Raw genomic sequence first — 21,852 nt, 5'->3', positions numbered from 1 at the left:
CAGCACCACTCCACACAATAAAGACTGCACAATCAGGTTTTTTTTAATGTTATCTTACACTTGTCACTATAAATAGGACATTGACCTTATTCTAAGGAGATGAGAAGACTGATAAAACTGTTGTGCCAGAAAAGTAGCAATAACAGTTAAGGTACTGTCTCCTATTCTGGCTTTACTTTTGCACAAGTTAGATCATTTCCTTAAATTGGTGGCGGGGAGGAGGAGGACAAGAAGAAAATCATAAGCACATAAGATCCCTGCTCTCTATGAGCTTTGCAAGTAGGGAAAAAAATCGACAAATGAGACCATCTGCTTCAGATAAATAAATTAACTTAGCTTTGTAGAGTTAATTAATGCAGTTTATAATTACACTTTATTTCAGTATGCTGATACATGCTGGAAATGCATTCTGATCACACCATTGAAAACTAAGTAGGTTATTGAAAAGAGCTGGTTTTAAATTCACTTTTTATTAACAAAGTAATTACCTGGAAGTAATCAGATACTCTTCAACCCTTTCACTCTGAGGTTCAAGCCAAAAAAAGGAGCAATTCCTTTTCTCTCCTCTGGCCTCATCTCAGCAAAGGTACATAAAAGCTTACACTAAAGTACATAGACCAAAACTGCAGTTTCCTTGGGTGAACTAACAGCAGCAGGGTACCAGAGGCATTATGCTGTCTAGACACAGCTGAACATTTCAAGGCAGTCAGGGAATCAACATCAAACACAAAGCTTAGTGTTAATTTGGATAACTGTAGCTTTTACTCTCTGTGTTTACCTGCAGTACTAACTACCAAAGGAGTCACTGCCCTTTAGGGTGCAGTGGCTTCACCTGCTGACATCTTCTGTGAAAGTCACACAGACCTCAGCACTGTTTGTCTCTATTCTGGCAAGCAACTGCAATAGTGGAACTGTGAGTTGACAGATTTACCAGCACCCCTCCAAGTTTCAGTAGGACCCTGCAATTCTGTCACTAGTAACAGAATAATATGTAAGACAGTCACACCTGAAAGATAAATGACACCCCAAAATCCCATTGTCTCTAGTCTGTGCCCATGAAAAGGTACATACATCCTAGCAGTCTCCAGTGGATCAGGGAGGATTAGTGCATACAGGCAACAGTTCTGCTGAACAGCAGAAGCAGACGTTTATGTCCTCAGAACACTTCAAACAGATAATATTTCTATTTCCTGTTCTATAAAAATAAGATCTCTCCTATAAATGCTGCTGTGAATTTTAAATAGAGCAGGTGAAATTTCTTGTAATAGATAGACAAAGTAGATCATAATACAAGTCCTACTATAAAATGAAAACAATAATAAATGATTCAGATAAGCCATATGGATGTTAAGATAAGAAAGTATGTGCCACATAGTGCTAAAAACACAGTTTAGTGAACTTTGCCAACTAACTGGCCAACTGAATTAAGAGACTGATTCTATGAAAATAGTGTCTCCACCATGGAAGAATTCCTGCTAATAAGTTTCTGACCTCTTAACATTTAAGTGGCTATAAGAGTGGACAGTACCACTTGTATGAAATACATGGCATATAAAAAGAGGAAGAGATTAATATATTTAAAAATTATTTCTAAGTGGATACTTAGAAAGAAACTCAATTTCTAAGTCCCTGCAATGGTAATTTCCAGTTATCAGTGGCCAAGTTGATAGGACAAAACTCAAGTGGTAGAGATATCTAAAGAGATGAAGAACTTAGAGAGTATAAGATTTCCTATCAAAAAGTATTAAGGGAAAATGAAATAAACATCTATCAGGAAGAGTCTGGTAGCAGGAGGAAGGGGTAGTTGAACTCTCAAGAGTCTTCCCTTCTCTCCTCCCTTCCTTTTAAGTGACTTAGGATACATTCTAGCTGTTGATAGGATCCAGTCATCAGGACAGTTCTGCAGACACCTAACAATATGCAAATAAAGGAAAAGTTCTGTTTAGGTCAAAAGCCATCACAGGGAATAAAGATAGAGCACTTAACAAAAGAGAAAATAAGCACAGGTAACCTAACCTGCTGGGACAAAAAAGAAAAAAAAGACATAGAATATATAAAACAGAAATCCTTAATAAAATATTGACATTAAGGTGCTTTAAGTCTCAGACTTGACACTGGCCAGTCACATGGAGTTTCATTTCTGTGTGGTAACACAAACTAGCATGAATAATTGCAGAGGTCAGCAAAGTTTGCCCTGTAGTTCAAAAGCAAGTCCTTACATGGTGCACAATGATTCTTCCCAGCACTGTAAGGCATCAGGTTTTCAGCAGCACATTTTTTGCTTCAGAAGCTGTTGCTGGTCAGTTATTCTAACATTCTCAAAATAGAAAAGGATTCCACAGCATTTTATGTGTTTAACTGTGTTAGCAGTACCACTACTATATACCAGGAAGCTTGAACACAACTTCTACAATTATGAATTATTCCTTTCATGGAATAGGATCACTGTCTTAGATCTAGATAATAAAACACCAAGTCAGAATTCTTTGTGTCCCACCTCACAGTTCCTGAGACAGCGTGCCCATGCAGGAGTATTTAGTGGCAAAGGTTGGTGGGGGATATGAAAAGGATCTTCCACTACCCTGAAAAAGAAAAAAAAATATAATAGAAGTCTTTATAGACATTCAGGAAAGCAACAATTTAGTCTGAACTACAGGTAACATCAAATCAGTGCATTATGTATAACCCTAGAGCATATGATCCAACCATGCATATTGTATCAACATGCCTTAAAAACCTGGGCTTCCTTTTCTTCATATTCTATTTCATTGTTAAAATAATTTACAATAAATGTAAGTATTTAAAAAACCCACTGTTTTCTACATTCAAGACTTCCAACCATTCAGTATTCTTAGTGTTGTTGCTTGACAACAATAGACAAAACCCGGTGAAATAAACCAGCTGATTGTCTGGATAATTTTCTTATGCAGACTGATGGTAAAATGCTAAAGACTAAAACCAATATCAAACACTGCACATTTTAATATATTTTATAAATTACTGAAAAACAACTCCAATAACTATTTTAAGTACACACCTAGTTTCTCCATTCCTTAAATCCTGGGCCAGAAACAATGCTTACTCAATGTTTATTATTCCAAAACAGGTGCATCACCTCCTGTCTATAAAAATATGCCTCCTTTCCAGGATTATTTTTCTGGCATGTACAGACTGTGTTCTCAACATCCATTCACAAACTGTTTCTCTTCATTTTACATGTTTCTTGAACACATATAATTTGTGTTGGAGTGAGATGACTCTGATCTTTTCCACATCTCAATTTCTGAAGAGCATAAACCAGCACAAAGCCAGCCTACGGTCCACAGAGCAAACACCTTCTTTGGGAGTTTTTCTGTTGTCATAATTTGTTTGTCTGTTTGTTTTGTTTATTTGTTTGTGGTTTTTGTTTTGTTTTTGGTTTGGTTTGGGTTTTTTCTGGTTTGGTTGTTTTTTTGGGTTTTTTTTCTGCTGTTGCTCTATTTGGTTGGTTTGAGGCTTTGAGGGTTTTTTAAAGCAAAAAAGAATTCCAGAGTATTCAGGAATTAAAATAGTAGGCAACATTTAGCATGGGGAGAGAATCAGGTGGATATCAAGTTAAAAAACCCTAACAACTAATTAACTTCAGAAGCTTTGTTAATCAATGTGCCTGTCTAAGTGTTTCACCAAAATACACTGTTACCAGCTACTTTCTCATATTTTACCAAAGGAAACCAAAGAAGTTATCCAGAGAACAAACACCGGGCTTTCAACAGTTAATGCCAACTACTGAAACCTCTATCTAAAAAATTAATCTCTACAATCAACTGTTCTTGAGGGAGGATGGTTTATATAGGTTTTAGTACACTCCTACAAGAAACTTTGCTCCCTCAAACATCAACTTTCCCTGCAGTTCCCTCACTGGATCACATTCAACTCTTGGTTGGCAGTAACAGTGTTTATTGAAAGTAATTTCAGTAATTTGCACTGTGTTACTTTAAATGCCCACCAGTACTCCAGTCAGAACATATCCAATTATGTCTGGAATACAGGGAATAGAATACAGGTACTTTAATTGCTTTTTCCACTGCTCTGGTACATCCAAAAGCTGCCTGAAAACCCAGTTAGTTATACATCATTCACTAACACTAAGGGTTCGTAACCTCCACTCCATGGTAATTTTGTGATAACCATTGCAAAATCAAAACTGCAAGAAAAAAAACCAGTGCTAACAGTGAATCGAAGTGATTGTTCATCCTTTTCACTCCCAACCTACCTGGTGGTTGGTTTTTTTGATACAGTGAGAGATGCCTGTGGGTGTAGAATGTAACTGCTTGCACTGTCTGCTATAGCAGCCACCACCACAGTCTGCAGGTTCCCATCACCACAGTTCTCTTCCGAAGCATCTTTACAAAAATAAAACAGTCTTCTGGTTAATAACTGAACAAAGAATGGGGAAACAAGCAGCTACGACTAAACCTCATGTTTGGAAAACCAAGCCTTTTGACATATGAAAGAAGTTTTATAGATGACAAAGTAGTTGAATAGTTGTGAATCAGTACTCTAACTCCAGGCACACATATGCAGATACACTTGATAAGGTTGCTTCTATTCAAGGACTTTGGTAATCACACTACTGCTAATTAATCCTTCCACAGCAAAGCAAATAATCAGAACAACTTGTAAATTACTCTGCTTTACATTTCCACGAATCCATACAGGATTGCACTATTTTGCTCAGCTGCAAATCACACACTGGCTGCTTTTAAAATAAGAAAAAATGAGGCAATGATACTGTTTTGTACTTAGTAAAGAACACTTAAACATAAAAAACAGGCCTCTTATAATTGAATCTGACGTGCTGTTAGAGCAAATGTTTTAGCCTTTCTTGGTAATAAGGAGGAATCCATAAGCCAAAAATTACTGTTAGACTGAAGCCTGTGTGTACAGTTAAACAAAAACATAATGGAAAACTGCAAAAGTAGACAGTCGATATTTTGGTCTCAACAAAAAAACACAAAGTCTCTTTAGATGAAGGATTTTTGCCCTTCAGTTATGAAAGCCTCTTTCCCCCATCCTGAGAGACAGTGATAAGCTACTGACAGAGTACAGAAATCACTCCACTAGAAAGCTCTATGAGAAGATTAGTACGTGTGCACTCAGATTACCACCACTCTGGTTCAAAGCACTGGTTCCTCCTACACAGACATCCCCTCAAGACACTACAGCTACACTGAACCCTGCACCATTTCCTGCATTACCACCATGTGCAGACAAGAGAAACTCAAGGGCTGACAGGCCATTCTCCTTGCCCTTTAATCTTCATAGTAAACCACTGACAAGTCTTCCTAACTGTCTGCTAAAGATCAAATAACTACAAAGTCTTTTATACAGTAAGTCTCTAGGAAAAACAAAACAAAACAAAAACATCCCACCAAAAACCCCTCTACCACTATTGTAGAACACGTATTCACACACTATGACACAGAGTCCCATGTAGGATGAACAATGGCAACACAAAGATACTATTCAGCATTGCAACATAGTGCTTACAAACAGTAGCAACAATTGTTTCAGCACTAAAGGCTCACAGTCAGCTTTATAAGTAATATAAGACTGTGCTGTAACCAAACAGTGGTCTTATCCCTGCAGGAGCAGGAAAGGGAGGGAAGGTTGAGCATTAGGACAGGAACAAGCCTTTCAATGCAAGGTCATGGAACTACACTCCAACTGTAAGTGAAAAGGGCTGGATCATGACTTGAATCCCAAATCTTCTATCCACCCAGCATCAGGACTCTAGTCCTACCTTTGAGCTATCATTCCACAGGAGCACTTAACTACTGCTCGGATTTTGAGAATTTCATGGAGAGAAAGAAAAAAGTTTAAAAAAACCTTTGAGAGTTTAACAAAATGTGACCACCTAGTTCTCAGTCTTTGCATTCTCATCTCTGTGAATGCAAACTAGTACACAGCATTTTGCCATCCATCAAGGCTTGCAGATAATCAATACTTTCAGATCTTAGTATGTCCATTTTCTAGAGAAAACCTTAAAATTAGCACTTCCAGTTGTACATCTCCCCTCATACTTAAAATGTGACAATTATCATATTGCAACAAAGTGAAAGTTACATCTCATTTTCCTTCACTGGGAACTGAATTTCTACCAGGCAATTCACTCCCGGCTTCACAAAAAATGCATCATCACCAGTGATTTCTGGAACAGAAGAATTAATGTCATCCTGGTCTTTCTGCACTACACAAATTAACTACTTCACTCAAAATGAAGTAAACGGACAGTGAGAATTTGAAGCTGATAGTACAGCTGTCTGACAGCATAAACATCCTTATCAATGCTAAATAAGGCAAGAAACAACTCTGCTTGATATCTCAATCTACCCATCATATATCCTTCAGAAAGGGGACATAATAGCTCTTCTTTCGTAAGGTTTTTGCCCAATAGAAAATGTGGCGTGTGGCGTGCCAGATTCATAATCAGAAAGCAGATTCAGGATGTATTTTGTCTCACAGCTGACTAAGGAAAGGAAACACACACAAAGAAGGTGCTCAAAAAGAGATCAGGCAGGATGCACTCAGGAATTCACACCCTCAAGTCCCACAGGTTACACTCACCCTGTGTGCTGGTCACATCCAGAAGCCGACCTTGAGGAATAATCACTTGGGTCACTCCTGGCTGAGCAGAAGGAATGACATGCAGCACCTGTCCATCTTCTGACTGGCTGGCAACAATCATCTGTAAGGCAATCACACAAAAGCAGGAATAGCACTTGTTTGTATGGAGATCATGCAGCATGACTGGGTTTGGTTATCACCAGTACAAGAAACATTTTGGTTGGAATTAGGGCCTATAAATTAACTCCGTTTCACATGATAAGAAAACTGCCTATTTACTGTCAATTTCTTAAAATTACTTTCCCCTTTTTAAAATAACTCTTTAACTGAATTAAGGAAAGGAAAAAACCCAGCACCTTACATGATTCTACAATGAATTACACATTTATTTGAAATTTATAATACTATGAAAAACCTGAAAGGCATTCATAGTTGGATTCACTGTAAGCCCTTTCACAGACTAGCAAAATTAATCATAATATGTAAAAATTTTGACCTTTACTTCTGAGAAACTGACCTCTCTGGGCAGTATTTCATGCAAAAGCAGATAGAAGAAAAGTTCCAGGACTTGCAAAAATGCAAATTAAATTACCTAGAATTTTGAAAAATGTAACTCCTTATGATGTTAATTATAAAGGATTTGTTCCCAACAATGTTACAAAACCTAGAGTAACATAAAAGATCATCTTGTTTCTGATTAATTACACTTTAAATGGGTGAAGTGTCTTTAGTGACAGCACAATACATGCCAACCAAGGCCTCTAGGTAAGAGTTACCTTTTTACAAAACAGCTGTTAAAATTACAAAGCAATGTTTTAAGCAAATTAATTGCGGGGTGAGGGTGAATGTGAAATATAATGGGTTAGCTTATTGCTAATGTTCCAATCCCTCCAGAAAAAACAGAGACTTATCCAGGGAATATAGAGAATGCAGCAGCAGTAGAAGCATGAGATCTCATACACAACAGCATCCAGGCTTGATAATGGCAAAAGACATTAAGTTGTTGTTTATTATTAGTAACGGCTGAAGACCATGAAGGATTTGCCTACCTGAGGGGGGGAAACTGAAGCATGAACTGAACCACTGAAAAGTTTCACCTTGTTGCTAAAGTCTGAATCAGCTGTTGCTACAACAAACAAGCAGCATGTAAGAGAGTTCTTCAAAGGGCTCCCTCGTCTGTGAACACACCACCAGCCCCGTTTTCAGACACACTCACCATGGGTGCACTGGGCCCTCCTGGGGGCTGCAGCTCACAGAGAGGCTGCCTGGTTTGGTCTGCCAGCTGGAACTCCTCTGCAGAGGGAGCCCGTGGCTGGGGTGGCCGTGCCGGCACAGCTGAGGCTGCAGAACTGCCTAAGAGGTGGACTGTGATGGGCAAGGCAGCAGGAGAGTCACTCTGGCCAAACAGTGGATCCCTGGAATCCATGCACGTTAGATGCTTTCACAGAGGAAAAACAGTAAAATGTACTTTGAGTAGCAACTTCTATTAGGAAACAAAAAAAAAAAAAAAAGAAAGGGAAAAGAACATTTAAAACCAGTGTGCTGTGTTGTATACTTGGAGGGAGCTTTTGTCCTTCTGATCAAGAGGCTAATACTAGCAGTTCTACTTCTGATTTCCATTTCCAAGCTGAAAAAGTATTCATATTCCTGCTTCCCAGAACAAACCCTCTCTTGCTAAGGGCAGAAATCTGCTTGAAATCTGCTCCCCAAAACCACTTATCACTTTAAAATACCTCAAATCTACCCAGAAACTGAGAGAACTTGCACCAAAAATGAAATTGTAAAACATTCACCAACTTGATTTAACTCGAAAAGAAATACTAGATACTATTCTACTTTGGCCTTTAGATACATGCATTTAGCTATGAAGACAAAAATCTCTATACATTTTTGTAATTCTTTACCTCAGAAGAAGCACAATCAATACAATCTCCAGTTCAAGTCCAAGAGTTGTACAGCACAAGGCCAAGAATCAGATTTTCAAATTCTCAAAAAAATAAAGATTATTCTTATCGAGTTTGCAGAATGAAAGTCTTACAATACGTCCCATTTTTTTAAAATTTAAGTGCATGGGCTCAGATATCTGCCTTGTTGAAACTCTAACAACATAAACATTAAGTATATAAAAATAATGGAAAACAGGCAGCCCTTATGTACCACAACACGTCAGGTTGTCATTTGGCCAAAGCAAGAAGGGCTGCAATTTGTTATATCTCTTGCAGTAATTGCACAAAGAACTCTGACGTTCCCACTACAAATATTTACACACTACAAATCAAAGAACGGAGAAAAATGTTTCTAAATTTTATATAAAAGTCACATTTGTGCTAAATAATCCTGTCAAAAAATCTGCAGGTATAAATCTCCTGTGCTGAAACTGTAAAATACACCAGAAAAGCAGCAACAAATACATGACACTACTTGCATTAAAGACATTGTGCAGAGATCATAAGCACACTACTAAATCACTACCTGAAGGATATTTTATGTTAAAAGAATATTCTGCAGAAGAACATTCACACACAGAAATCTCCTTGAACAGGAATATTTGGCAATATTTGATAATACATAGCTAAATAAAAGATTCCCCTTCTCCAGTACCTACACAGATGTCCTGTGTCCCTGGACTCTTATTTGACACATCTGGTCACTAAGCAACTTGACCGGATTTTCAAGTGTTCTGAACCTCTCCTACTCCAAGACATGTCATCAAGTATTCTTTTTTTGAAGGATTTTGTTAACACAACAAACACATCTTTCTTCAGCACTTTAACAGGATCTATTAATACAATTACTGATGGTTGCCATTACATGCAACATCTGGATATTCATCAGTTCAAAACTGAATGGCACAAGAATCAAAGGGAAGGAACTTTTGTACTTTTTTAAAACACAAAATGTATTACTATAAAGGCACAAAACCCCCAGTGCACTGATGAAATAGAACACTTTAAGTTCATCAGAGAGGATGTAACGGAAGCATCTACAAGGACAAAGCATTTGTACCTCACCTGGAAAACCTGATCATTTGTCTCAGACTCTCCTGCACCATCGCAGTTGCCTACGAACAAATCGTTAGGTCCCTCCATAGCAATGTCATGGCCAGCTCCGTTTTCTTTCATTACAAGGTGACCTGAAAAAGCCCAGAAGTTTAGTTCAGCCTCCTGCCAAGACATTGCTGCAGGTGTTTTCTTTGCCATTGCAATCTAACAGCAAAGTCCTCAAGAAATCCTTGCCCCTTTATTACTCGCTGCAGAAAAACTTCAGTGTGTTGCTCCAGGAGTATAGTTTAGCCTTTCATATGAGACAATTTGCTTGACTTGTCATTGCACACACAGACACAAAACACATATACACCCTCCCATCATTTTCATCTAAATATTTCCATAAGCACTGAACTAACAAGGGTACACATCCAGAGAACACTTGATATTTAAAAACATGCCAGCACTGCACACAAATACATTATTCACCTACTTCCATAATCAAAAGACAGAATTTGCATGATACAACTCCATCATGCATAACATCTTGAAGTAAACTGCATTTGTTTTAAAGGGTTATAAAACAACATATAAATGAAATAAAAGTACTATTATTAGACTACAGCAGTATGCTTTGGGCAGGAAAACACCTAAATTGAAGCAAAATTTGGCATTAATCCAGTGATGAAAGACAAAAAGACAGAACTACCAGCACTTCAGAGATGTACCTCCTATCCCAAAGAAAGCTTTAAGGAACTCAGTTGCCCACTACAAACCTTCAAGCAAACAGAGAATACTGGACACTGAATTGCCACATCCACAGGATGATGCTCTCAGGCACACAATACACCCTTTAAAGCAGTGACCAATCCCAAATATTCACAAGCAATGAGACAAAATGACAATTAACTTGGCTCCTACGTTAGAAGTGTACTAATATATTAGACTACACACATAATACACCCAACTGAATAGAAGAAAACTTAATTCCTGCAGTTTGGGATGAAGGAGAGGGAAAAGTGTTTAGGATTCTTCCCTTCAGTACTTACTTTAAAGACAAGCTGTGTTATATTAGCACATGATTCCTACCAGCTTCTTCTTCACCACACCACGCAAGTAAATTCCTCAAAATCAACCTTCTTGGCTCTGGTATTTCAACCATTTACAGCTTTAGTAAGGAGAATGTTAAAGGCAAGAGAGTAACTTGAAAGGAACCGTATAACTCTGAAAGCACAAATTTATGCTGCTTTGCAAAGGCATAAAGGACACAGGCAAAGTAAATCTTCATCTCCTTGGCTTTTGAAGCTGAATACAAACAACATCCTGCTGATACAAACAACATTGAGAAGTTAAGCTGCTCATATGCTCAATATATTAATACTTTAATCTAAAGTAGATTTATTTTTCCATTCAATTTTCAAGTGATGACACTCCAAACCAAGTTCCAAGCGAAGTTACCTCATGCTTACCAAATATTTTGGAGCTTTGGATCTGCGAAAAATTATGAGGTGTTTCAGTTACGATGCCTGAAGTATGTTAGCAGCAAATGAAAAAAAAAAACCAGAAAACTAGATTTCATCATCATTCAACCATTTCCTCTCAGTTTGAAGATGTAAAGAAGACATGGCAGTTTTGCTAAAGCAGCACATTTAGTTCTTTGAGATAAACTAAGTTTGTTCCAGAGATACCGATGGCACACACTTTGAGCATGCTGGAACCCAGCAACAGAACACAAGGACAGCTGTCTTGGGACATATCCTCTATCTATTATGGTTAATAACAAAGCTCAGGGGAAAAAATACAGCAGTAGGGTAAATACATAGTGATATTTATCCAGTTTCTTTTTATAAGCAGCCCAGAAGTGCCTAAAGTTTTATAAAATCAACCAGGCTCTCTGAAAAAGTTCCCCCTAAGGGCATCTGCCACTCTCCAACCACGGCACAAATTCATGGGGGGCACGAATTACATATCAGGGAGGAAATTAGGGCATAGTTGATACTCTTAAGTACAGGAGTTACAATTAGCTTTATATTAACTCGTACCAGGTTTGAGATCTAGCTTATCTCTGTCATGGAAGGGCAGGCAGATGCTGTTAAGGAGAACTGGGGGCTTCCACTTAAGAGGTTTCTCAAGAGATGTTTGTGTAGATAACACCGGTAACTGTAAGATGCACCCTTATCACTTATGCTGACCACGTTAGATCTTTGAAGTATAGTTAAGAAATAGAGGAGATTCCAGAGTCTCACAAAACAAGAACCAACACCTGCCCACTTCAACAAGTGGAGTCCCCACAACCCGAGTCACCACCGGGGAAAGCCCAGCTGTTCACCAGAGGCCACGAACGACTGTCAAAAAGGTGGGAAAAAATGTACGCGTAACCCGAGCACACCGCAGGTCCTCACACAAGCAGCCTTCTCCCAAAACACAAACTCACTCACAGCTCCTTTCAAAGCCCACCGCGCCTTGGCTTTGCTACTTTCAGCAGGCACTTTATAGTGGGTGTGTCGCTCGACATGCCCAGAAACACAACCCGAGTTGCTCCAAGCAGAGACCGCCACTCCGGCGCCCCTCAGCGCCACACGAGGGGCTGCCCCCGCCGCCCGGGGGCACAGCGCCGAGAGCGCCGCTGAGGGGGGCCATGGAGGCCCTGTCCAGCGCCGGCCAGCGACCCCCGCGACGCCCCCCCGCGCCCCAGCCCTGAGGGCGCATGAGGGCGCCTCCCCCTCGGCCCGCGCCCCGTCACACCGCTCCCGCCGCGCGGCCCCGGGCGGGGAGTAGCGGGAACACCCGGCCCGTGCCCCCGCGCCGGGGGCAGTGTGCGGGGCGGCGTCCCCCCACCTGTGGCTCGGCTCCCGCCGCATCTCCGCCAGGCGCGCCGCACCGCTCCGCGCACGCTGCGCGCCGCCCTCGGCACGGAGCGGGGCGGGGCGCGCGAGGGGGGGCGCCGGGAAGCGCGGCGGCGCGCGACGTCTCGGTGAGCGCGGCATGGCGCGCCGCGGACCGCCGTTGTGGCTGGGAGAAGGGCTCGTCAACGACACGTGGTCCGGTGTCGGTCGACAGCGGCGGACAGCAGCGGCGATGGCGCAGCTCACGGCGCGGTTCCGCACCGAAAACCGCAGTTGAGGGCCGCCCCTCGCGGGCCGGGGTGGGTTCCGGGCGCGAGTAACGCGGAGGCGGTAACGGCGCGCTGTGCCCGCAGGTTCGCCGTGGAGGATGTGCCCTTCTCGGTGCCCGCGTCCTCCGAGACCACGACCTCAGCCAGCTCATCAACAAGGCTGCTGGGCCAGCGCACGGTGGTACCGCGGCGGGGGCGGCCCCTCGGAGCCCCCCGGTGTCCCCGTGTCGGCCGGGCGGGCCGGGCAGCGCCGGTGGCCGCCGCAGGACCTCGGGCTGTCACAGCCGGGGACACCCGGGGACCCTCGCGGGACGGCGGCAGCTGAGCCCGCCCGGCCCGGCTGTCTGGGCCTGGCTGCCCACAGTTAGGCTCTCCTGGAACTCCGTCTGAAACCCCGCAGGTACCGGGGCTGGGCGGCAGTCCCGGCAGAGATGCTCCAGAGGCTGGGATAGTGTGTGCCCAGCGCCACAGGCTAGGCTGCCACAGCAGATGGGAGTGGAAGCGCTGCCCAAAGCCTGGCACGAGAACTGATGAAACCAAATGTTTGGGTTTTATGAAAGCCTTTGAGAAAAGCTCAGCCCCTCTGTCAGTGCCAGCTGAAATGGGCCTGACTGACTCGAAAGATTTTCTGGGGAAAGACACCTGTGCCATGCTGTTGAAAAATCCCGTGATCTATAAGAAACTGGACCAATGGTATCTTCTTGAGTCTTCTGCAAGTTGCTTTTAACCCATGAAGTCGCAAACAACCTTGAATAGAAAGCTAGTACACAGTTGCAGTGCTTCTGCCAAAATGTGGGGCCTTTGTCAACTATGTCATTACAGAGGGAGAAGTGTGAACCAAAAGTTCCTAGGATTTTCATTTTGCTGCCACAAATACAGGGCTCTAGCTGATGGTAACAAAGATGTGGACTAGCAGTGGCAAGACCCATACAGAACAGTATGGAAGCACCACTGGGGTTTGATTACACATAGCTACAGAAAAATTACAATAAGAGGTGAACTTAACTCTTTGAACCCCAACAGCAAATTTTCCATCCTCTGAAATAATCCACTGGGATTCATGGGCTACCCACTTAAAACTGGGAGAAGAAACTAACTGATTTGGCTGGTTTTTTTTTTTCTGTCATTTTTGGTTGGTTTGGGGGTTTTTGTTTAGTTTTGTTTTGGTCTTTTTTTAACCTCTTCCTGTCTCCTTCTCCTGTACTAGCCACAAAATGATGCTGTTCTTGATGGTATCAAATAAATAGTGACACCTGAACATGGATTTTTCCTAATTTGTTTTAGAGGATCACAAATATGTGGAATTTGATTTCCTTATCAATGGCCAGTTCTTGCGAGTGCCGCTGGTCACACACATGGAAATGGAAAATATCTCCACGGTAAGTCATACTCAGTTTCTCCCCTTCTTGGGCAGCAGAACAGACATAGCCAGTTTACTTCAATCTGCTTTAGGTATTACACTATCATCCTGACTAGGTAGATTTCCTTGCTCGGTTTTACTTCTTTTATGACTTTCCCAGGAGAATTCCATGTATTTTTAAATCCATTCTGAACTGCAAAGTGATTAGAGACTATGGGACTGAGCAGTGCAAGGAACATCGTTACCCATTCTTTTGTCTGTGTACAGTCCAGAGGGAAAATTCTTGTTTTATTCAGTTCATCATTAATATGTTTTTGTCTCTTACTTTGGGGGATAATGGGGGAGGTTAATATTACCTCCAGAAAAACGTTGTGAAGTGCTGTAGACACCAGTTTTGTATGGTAAATACAGAAGAGAATTCAAGAAGAGCAAAATTACTTGCTTTTGCTTTCAGCTTGCTATTAATAGTAACTTGATAAAAATATGGAAAGCAATATAATTCCCACTTTTTTTCTAAAGACTTTAGTTCCACTATTGTGGCAAAGGACTTAGATACCGAGATCTTTGCTTTTGTGTATTTGTACCATGCTACAGTTAAATTTTATTGTTATTGATTAAAAAACCCAAAACCTCACTAAATAAGTATTTCTTCTGTGAGCTCAGGAAGAAGTGGTGGAAATAGAGTATGTGGAGAAATATATGGCCCCTCAGCCAGAAGAATGCATCTTCCACGATGACTGGATCAGTTCTGTTCAAGGCACTGAAGAATGGTACCACACTAAGCCAATTCTAAGTTTTGTCTTGCTTATTCCTGTTCCTCCATAGTGTTAAATGGGGGGAGTTTTTTCCCCTCTTTGCTCTGTTTCTGTTTTATTTTTTTTAACCTGGCAAGTCAATCAGCTACTTGCTTTTGTGAGCAGTTCACTGACAATAACTATAACACAAGTAGAAAAAAGCCAGAGTCACTGAACATGAGGTATTGCTAATATAAAGAAATAAAACAAATGCTGTTTACTATCCTTTCTCTTAAAGGACAGTGATATTTCCTCATCTCTTTTGCTTAAACCCTTGACTTCCAATGTGACGCTCATTAGCAACAAATAGAATAGTGTAACTTTATGCAGAGTTTATCTTTAAAAAAAGCCAAACAGCCATAATTGTCTTTTTCTACTGTGTTTTCACATTCATTTCCCAGTCAACCAGATGATGTTCATATATTAAGCAATGGTTTGAAAATGCTTTGAGAACCTATAGTAATATACTAGAAACGACAAATTAAATTTTAAATTATGTAAATTATATAAGTGATTTTCACTTACCAGAATATGTAGTACTCTCACTGCTTTTCTTTTTGGCCTGTACTCCTAGCTCCTCGCTTGTAGGCTTTAATGAAGCTTTGCTCTGTAACAAAAAGATTTTTTTTTACTTTTCCAAGCTATTTCTTTTTAAACCAGTTATTGTGCTAATATTTTTCCAAGTTTCTGGTTGAGGCTTTTTTTTTTTCATAAAAACACTGTTGGTCCTAAAGACAATGATGTTTCAAATTCTGTACCCTGTAGGATATTAACTGGCTGCTACGATCAGACTGCTCGAGTCTGGTCTTTGGAAGGAAAATCCATCATGACAATAGCTGGGCATACAGAAGTAGTGAAGGATGTGGCCTGGGTGAAACAAGGTCAGTATATATGTTAGGGGAGTCGTAATACTTTGAGTTACTGGGGGAGAAATGTCAGCATTCCTCAACCACGAATATTTAATTATTTAAATGCTGTAATTATTTCGGTCATGGTGTGGGTAAAATAGTTTTTTAACGGTAATAAATATAATTACTTTAACATGTACCTTGTCTATCCACCTTGCAGTCTTCATTAGTAAATAGTGGTAAATATATTAATTGTACTTGCAGGGTAACGTGATGTAAACTGAAATACATACAAGTTTCTATCCATCTGCTATTTCTTCTCTGATTATAGACTATAAAGACTTTGGAAGGCTGAGTTGGGTGTGAGCATAACTTTTTTCTTCCTCAGACAGTTTATCGTGCCTGTTACTCAGTGCTTCTATGGACCAAACTGTCCTGCTGTGGGAGTGGAACGTGGAGAAAAACAAAGTGAAAGCCCTTCACTGCTGCAGGGGACATGCTGGGAGTGTAGACTCCATAGCTGTGGACTGTACGAAAACCAAAGTGAGTGACTCCGGGAAAGAAACCTTTGTATTTGGGGATGTTAGCAGCCCATATCCCAAAAATCATCTCTTTGTCCCTGAATAGGTACTTGTCATAATGTTTTTCGGACTGACACACTGATAAGTTTCCAGCCTTGTTATAAAGGTGGTTATTGAGAATTAGGAGTGCTATATCAATGCTAAGCCATAGAATCATAGAATCATTTAGGTTGGAAAACAAGTTAAATGTTTGTTTTAAAGTATATTTTACTTTAAATGCATGTGAATTTTGTGTTATGGTGAGCTATTTTCAAATTTGACCTAAATTTCCACAGTGGTTTTGGTGGGGAAAAAAACTTCCAGAGTGGTACTCAGAAAAAGTAAGTGGTAAAAAGGTTCTTTCCCTTCATGCAGGAATTCAACACTCACATCAAAGGTGGAGTTATTGCTCCCAGCTTGACTCAATATCAGACAAGTTAAAGTAAAACCTTTTGGTGCTGAAGGAAATAGATATTTAGTAGATATTTTCCCTACAAAGGAAGGAAAAAGAATAATTTTATCTATGCCAAACATTTGTTTGTTTTAGGATCCTAGCACAATTCTTCATTACCATTAGGTAATTTTCAAGTAGTTCTGTCTTGCAAGGTCTGTCTGGATCAACTTTTAACCAAATATTTTTGTTCGTACAGTTCTGCAGTGGATCCTGGGATAAGATGTTAAAGATCTGGTCTGCAGGTAAGATGTAAGCTTGTAAGGCTATATTAAGTTACTGGTTTGGTTAATTACACAATTTCAGGTATGGTTATCCACCTGCATGATATTTGTAGGCACTGTAAATACAGGGTTTTGTTTAATTACTTGCATTGAGATGGAATTCAAAAACTTCTGGCTCATGTCTGCCTGTCTTCTGTCACAGTACCTACAGATGAAGAGGATGAAATGGAAGAAGCAGCAAACAGACCACGGAAGAAGCAGAAAACTGAACAGTTGGGACTAACGAGGGTAAGATGAGCTCCAGGTTTGTCCAGGATTTTTCTTTAGAAGTGTGGCCACACAAAATTTCCCCCATCGTTAAAAATGGCTGTATGAAAACTTCTGATGTGTTCAGACACATTTTTATTTATTGAAAGAATTGATTTTTTGATGATATTCAATCCAGTCTGTCACCATTAAATTCTAGACTCCCCTGGCAACCCTCTCTGGCCACACAGAAGCTGTCTCCTCTGTGCTGTGGTCAGATGCTGAAGAAATTTGCAGTGCATCATGGGACCACACCATTAAAATCTGGGATGCTGAGACTGGAGATCTCAAATCTACTTTGGTGAGATCATTATCCTCTGTCTGTAGGTTCAGCTGAAGTCCAGCTCAGAGAAAAAGAAGTTGCACAAAATAGTAGCTCCTCTCTTAGAATTACTGTTTGCTTTTCTGACAGACAGGAAACAAAGTGTTTAATTCTCTCTCCTTCTCACCACTGTGTCGACGTCTGGCATCAGGCAGCACTGACAGACATATTAGGCTATGGGATCCTCGCAGCAAAGGTGAGCTAAAAACATGCATGGTCTCAGAGTTGTTTTTCAAAATCAGAACTTTTTCCTGTTGGGAGACATCTCAAACTATTTTCTGGTCCCTCTGCTTGAAACCAGCCACTTAGGGGGGCTTTTATTAAATACAAAGATTACATCTGTTTTCTGTAATCTGGTGTAAGACTTCTTTTGTTTCCTTACATAGTAATTAAGAAATCTAACTGAGCTTAGGTTTTGCTTGGTTTTTTTCTTAAACTTACTAATGTTCAACTGTGCAGTTGCAGGACTGAACCTTTTTATTTTTTTTTGTAAGGTTAATACTTAGGTTGGTCAGATCACCATTAAAGTGAAATAGTAGTAACTTAGACATGGTACTCTATATCATAAACAGGTCAGAGAAAAAGAAGTTGCACAAGGAAGTTGCTGACTGCTTTTCTCTCTGGATTTTATATGCAGTTGGCATCTGCTGATGTCTGGTTTTTTTCCCTCCTTTTCTGTTCAGATGGCTCCTTGGTTCTGCTGTCTCTGACTTCTCACACAGGCTGGGTGACATGTGTGAAGTGGTCACCTACCCATGAGCATCAGCTGATCTCTGGATCTCTGGACAACATTGTGAAGCTTTGGGACACGAGGAGGTAACATAAACCTGCATTTTGTTGTTGTTCAATAACAAAAGCAGTCAGAGACATTGATTAGAATCTCCTGTGGCATCTGTGAGAATCCTCTAGGTTTTGGGAGTCAGGCATATAATAAAAGAGAGAAAAGTACTTTTAGACTACTAGGGGGCCTGTGGCTTAATATCTGAGGGGGCTGCATGGTGCTCCCATGGGACTTACCTGGCAGTAACAGCAGCATTTGGTGACACGCAAAAAGCAGCAACCGTAACATTGCCACTGAGATTAGGAACAGCAAGTGGTCTGCTGACCACTATTCTATTTTAAGGAACAAAATAATTCTCTTTCTAAGAAAAGAGCCTAACAGTGTGAAGTTTTACTTGATACGTTTTTCAGATCCTTCATTACAGGTTTCCAAGCAGTGAAATGCTTTGCATTCAGAAGACAGAAATGGCTTTCCTGGAAAATGCACACAGTTGAGCAGCATCCACACATGGAAGAAAGAAACTAAATAATAAACTGTTCCTAAACACTGGTTAAATTTCAGTATTAAGGTAGTTTGCAACTAGATGAAGGATGTTGCTGCTTTGCTCTTTGGGGATGTAGGGGAGGATAATACTAATGTGATCAGCTCTGGGGAAAGCAGTGGAAACATCACAGATGGTAGATATAAATACTTTAAGAAAGTACAGATAATTGCTTGATCACATCTGTTTGATAGCTTTGTGATATTATTTCTTCCAGGGACCAATTCTATTTTCTGTGATTGCTCACGTAATTTCAAACATGTGACTGTAAATACCTGTTTTTTACTAGTTGCAAAGCTCCTCTGTATGACTTGGCTGCTCATGAAGACAAAGTTTTGTGTGTGGACTGGACAGAAGCAGGGGTAAGAATCTGAAGAGCAAGTTACTGAATTTATGAGTGGTGGTTAGGATGAGGGCTAAAAGCAGTCATGGAGTGTTATGCTTAAAGAGAGAACAGGAAGTTTGAGTTGTGCTGTGGTTGATAAGTGGGTGTTACTGTCACATGCACTGCAGCACATCCCCACACTCCTGTGCAAAAGAGTGGGGTGGGAGCTGGAGCTCTGTAGCATTAACTCAGTGTTATACTGATATTCCAGACAAGGAGAGCCACGAGAACAGCACTGCACCTCACGGAGAAAATACACGTTCCAGGGCACCATTTTCTGCCACTGAGACTAAAGTGGCAGCATGAAGTGGAAGCTTGTGCATGCCAGTACATGTAGAAGGGGGAAACTATATAATCCTCTATAGGAAACTTACCTGCTACTGTAGTGGTACACATGTTTTTAAAATGACCAAAAAAAACCCATTTTGTTGACATCCCAAGATGCTCATTGTGGCTCCTGTTGTCAGTAAAAGTCAGGAAAAACTTTAGCAAAGTTCCTACGAAAACTTTACTTGTAATTTTAAGAGGAGGGTAAGAAACAAAGTTGGTTCTGCACATTGATTCTGGGTTTTAGTCATGCATTAACAGTTCATTATTCATTACTTCTTTTTATGTCTTCAAAGGACAGAAAAATTGAGTCCTCGACTTGTGTGCTTGTTTTGCTTAGTTCTGATATTAATCACAGTTTTCTTCTCTCATCAGTTGTTACTGAGTGGAGGTGCAGACAACAAACTGTATTGCTACAGATACCCAGCTACAGCCACTGATGTTGGGGCATGAAGGTCAACAGCCAGAAAACTTTTTTTTACAAAAAAGGAATTTTTCAGCAGTTGCTCTCTGTTAACATCCTTACACAATCAACATCTGAAGAAATGACGAGTTTGTTGCTCAGAGAGCTGTTCCTGGTTTTATATTGGTAACCTATATCCATATTTGTCACAGAAAAATAGCAAAAAAACAAATAGGATTCATGTGAAGCAAAGCAAAGGGAACTTCCTCCCTTTCTGATGGCTTTGAATTAACATCTTCTAAATGACTATTTGTATAGCCCTTTTAATAAGAAGTAAATTGTTGCCGATACTTACAGAAAAACTACTCACTGACTAAATTATTTTTTGAATTTACCTGTTTTCCCCTGAAAAAAAAATAAAGATCTTATCAACAGTTCATTGGTTTAGTGCATCATTTCAGAAGAAAATCAGATTTCAGCTCTCCTCTCAACAGGGCTGTTGGCAGTTCTTACAAATAAGTCCTTAATTGATAAACGCAGGCTTTTTTCTAGGATGAAGATTTGGTATGATTGCAGTGCAAGGGGCTTGATATAAAGGAACTTGACAGATTTACTGGCAGATGAAATATTCCAATTTGTTGGAGCTCATAAATTAGGGCTGTAGATGTCTCTGTAAATGTGCGTGCCTTGTGCCACAGTACATGTTGTGTTGCAGTACAACTAATGCAGTATATCTTGCTTCTAGAAAGCAACAGATGTATTGAAACAAGTGGAGAATCACACAGAGAAGGCAGAAGACTAAGTGATTTGTTCCTAGAAAGAGTGGATACAAGAAGCTGCAATAGCTTTTAGGGTGATAGTACTATCCAAACATGCTCAGTTTCTCTGCTGGTGGTTTTGCTTTTGGTTCAGCATTAAAATGAAAAAGCTATTCCTGCAGCTTGTTAGATGCCATGTGTGTGATGTTAAACCAGCATATAGTTCAGCAGTGTGGAAAACAAACTTGAATAGCCTCACTAATGTCTTGCCTTTCAATAAATGTAAGACCTGTACAGAACAACTAAGTCAAATGTTTTAATTGCAAGACAATTTTCTTTGAAGAGTGACAGCTCTGACCTTCAGGTTTATAAGATAGACAAGTTCTGAGTAAGGAGTTTTAAGAAATACCAGAACAGCAAAACTGTAGTGAAAATGGCAAGGGTACAGGGGAAGATCTCTGATCCCTTTGGTCTGCAAGTGAAGTACTGCAATTAACAGAATATTAACAAATGCTGCTTACAAGGAATTGGTGTCTTGTCCTCATTATCCATGTGCATGTTCTTAGTACGTGTTTGTCCATTCTAAAGCAATATATGCCATTCATACATTAATATAGCAGCTAATTTTTTTCTTCTTTAAACTTGATTCGTTTAAAACATTGCCTTCTATTTACCCCACAGACTGGAACTTGTAAATAAGGTCTGAATAGCTATTTTGTTTTGTAAACTTACCAAAAATACGAAGCATCTTTTGAGCAGGAACATGCAGCACTCCCTTGTCCTCACTATTAGAGATGTGTATAATTTCACACTACACTTGTGGATATGCCAGCCTATTGCAGCAATCATTGGTCTACTGTTCATAAAAGTTTAAAAATAATTTTATAATAATTTTTTAGTATTAAAACAAAAAAGAGTAATATCCTCCCTCAGTAATCCTTAATACAGTATACCTGACTCTTGGAGGTCTTAACCAAGTAAAGTTTGCAGATGTTTTTAGTGGAAAGCAAGGCAGTGAAGACAGTTAGGAAACTGTTAAATTTCTCTTCAAGATTCCCAGTGACAATTCCATGTAAAGTCTGGAGCT

General features: G+C 40.2%; 2 protein-coding genes across 2 annotated transcripts in view; one reads left to right on the top strand and one right to left on the bottom strand.

Annotated features, from left to right (window-relative positions):
- The window catches only part of CARF (calcium responsive transcription factor), a 34,361-nt gene extending 24,622 nt beyond the window's left edge, over positions 1–9,739 (bottom strand). Inside the window, exons 1-5 of the mRNA XM_025895015.2 lie at positions 9,618–9,739; positions 7,823–8,044; positions 6,607–6,727; positions 4,253–4,382; positions 2,498–2,582 (exon numbers count right to left, since the gene is read on the bottom strand). Of these exons, the coding sequence (XP_025750800.1) occupies positions 2,498–2,582; positions 4,253–4,382; positions 6,607–6,727; positions 7,823–8,044; positions 9,618–9,728 (669 nt within the window). The 5' untranslated portion in view covers positions 9,729–9,739. The remainder of the gene's footprint in view (positions 1–2,497; positions 2,583–4,252; positions 4,383–6,606; positions 6,728–7,822; positions 8,045–9,617) is intronic.
- A 3,125-nt stretch (positions 9,740–12,864) lies between these two features.
- On the top strand, positions 12,865–20,441 carry WDR12 (WD repeat domain 12). The gene is made up of 12 exons (XM_029959536.1): positions 12,865–12,883; positions 13,990–14,084; positions 14,729–14,835; positions 15,625–15,740; positions 16,096–16,250; positions 16,918–16,963; positions 17,145–17,230; positions 17,409–17,549; positions 17,661–17,766; positions 18,254–18,386; positions 19,182–19,254; positions 19,980–20,441. The coding sequence occupies exons 2-12, from the start codon at positions 14,061–14,063 to the stop codon at positions 20,055–20,057; spliced, it is 1,065 nt and encodes a 354-aa protein (XP_029815396.1). The 5' UTR covers positions 12,865–12,883; positions 13,990–14,060; the 3' UTR covers positions 20,058–20,441.
- Positions 20,442–21,852: the final 1,411 nt, after the last annotated feature.

The sequence above is a fragment of the Manacus vitellinus genome, unplaced genomic scaffold, assembly GCF_001715985.3.
Source record: "Manacus vitellinus isolate BGI_N305 unplaced genomic scaffold, ASM171598v3 scaffold_20_pilon, whole genome shotgun sequence".
Lineage (NCBI taxonomy): Eukaryota > Metazoa > Chordata > Aves > Passeriformes > Pipridae > Manacus > Manacus vitellinus.
Note: the sequence above shows the minus strand (reverse complement) of the source record. Positions and strands in the feature narration are given on the sequence as shown.

What these genes read in the sequence shown, in the direction of transcription:
- WDR12 (XM_029959536.1), top strand. Translation starts at nt 14,061, where the DNA reads ATGGAAATGGAAAATATCTCCACG. An exon ending in GTTAAAGATCTGGTCTGCAG is followed by an intron (nt 16,964 to 17,144) that starts GTAAGATGTAAG and finishes CTTCTGTCACAG; the next exon opens with TACCTACAGATGAAGAGGAT. An exon ending in TGGACTGGACAGAAGCAGGG is followed by an intron (nt 19,255 to 19,979) that starts GTAAGAATCTGA and finishes TTCTCTCATCAG; the next exon opens with TTGTTACTGAGTGGAGGTGC.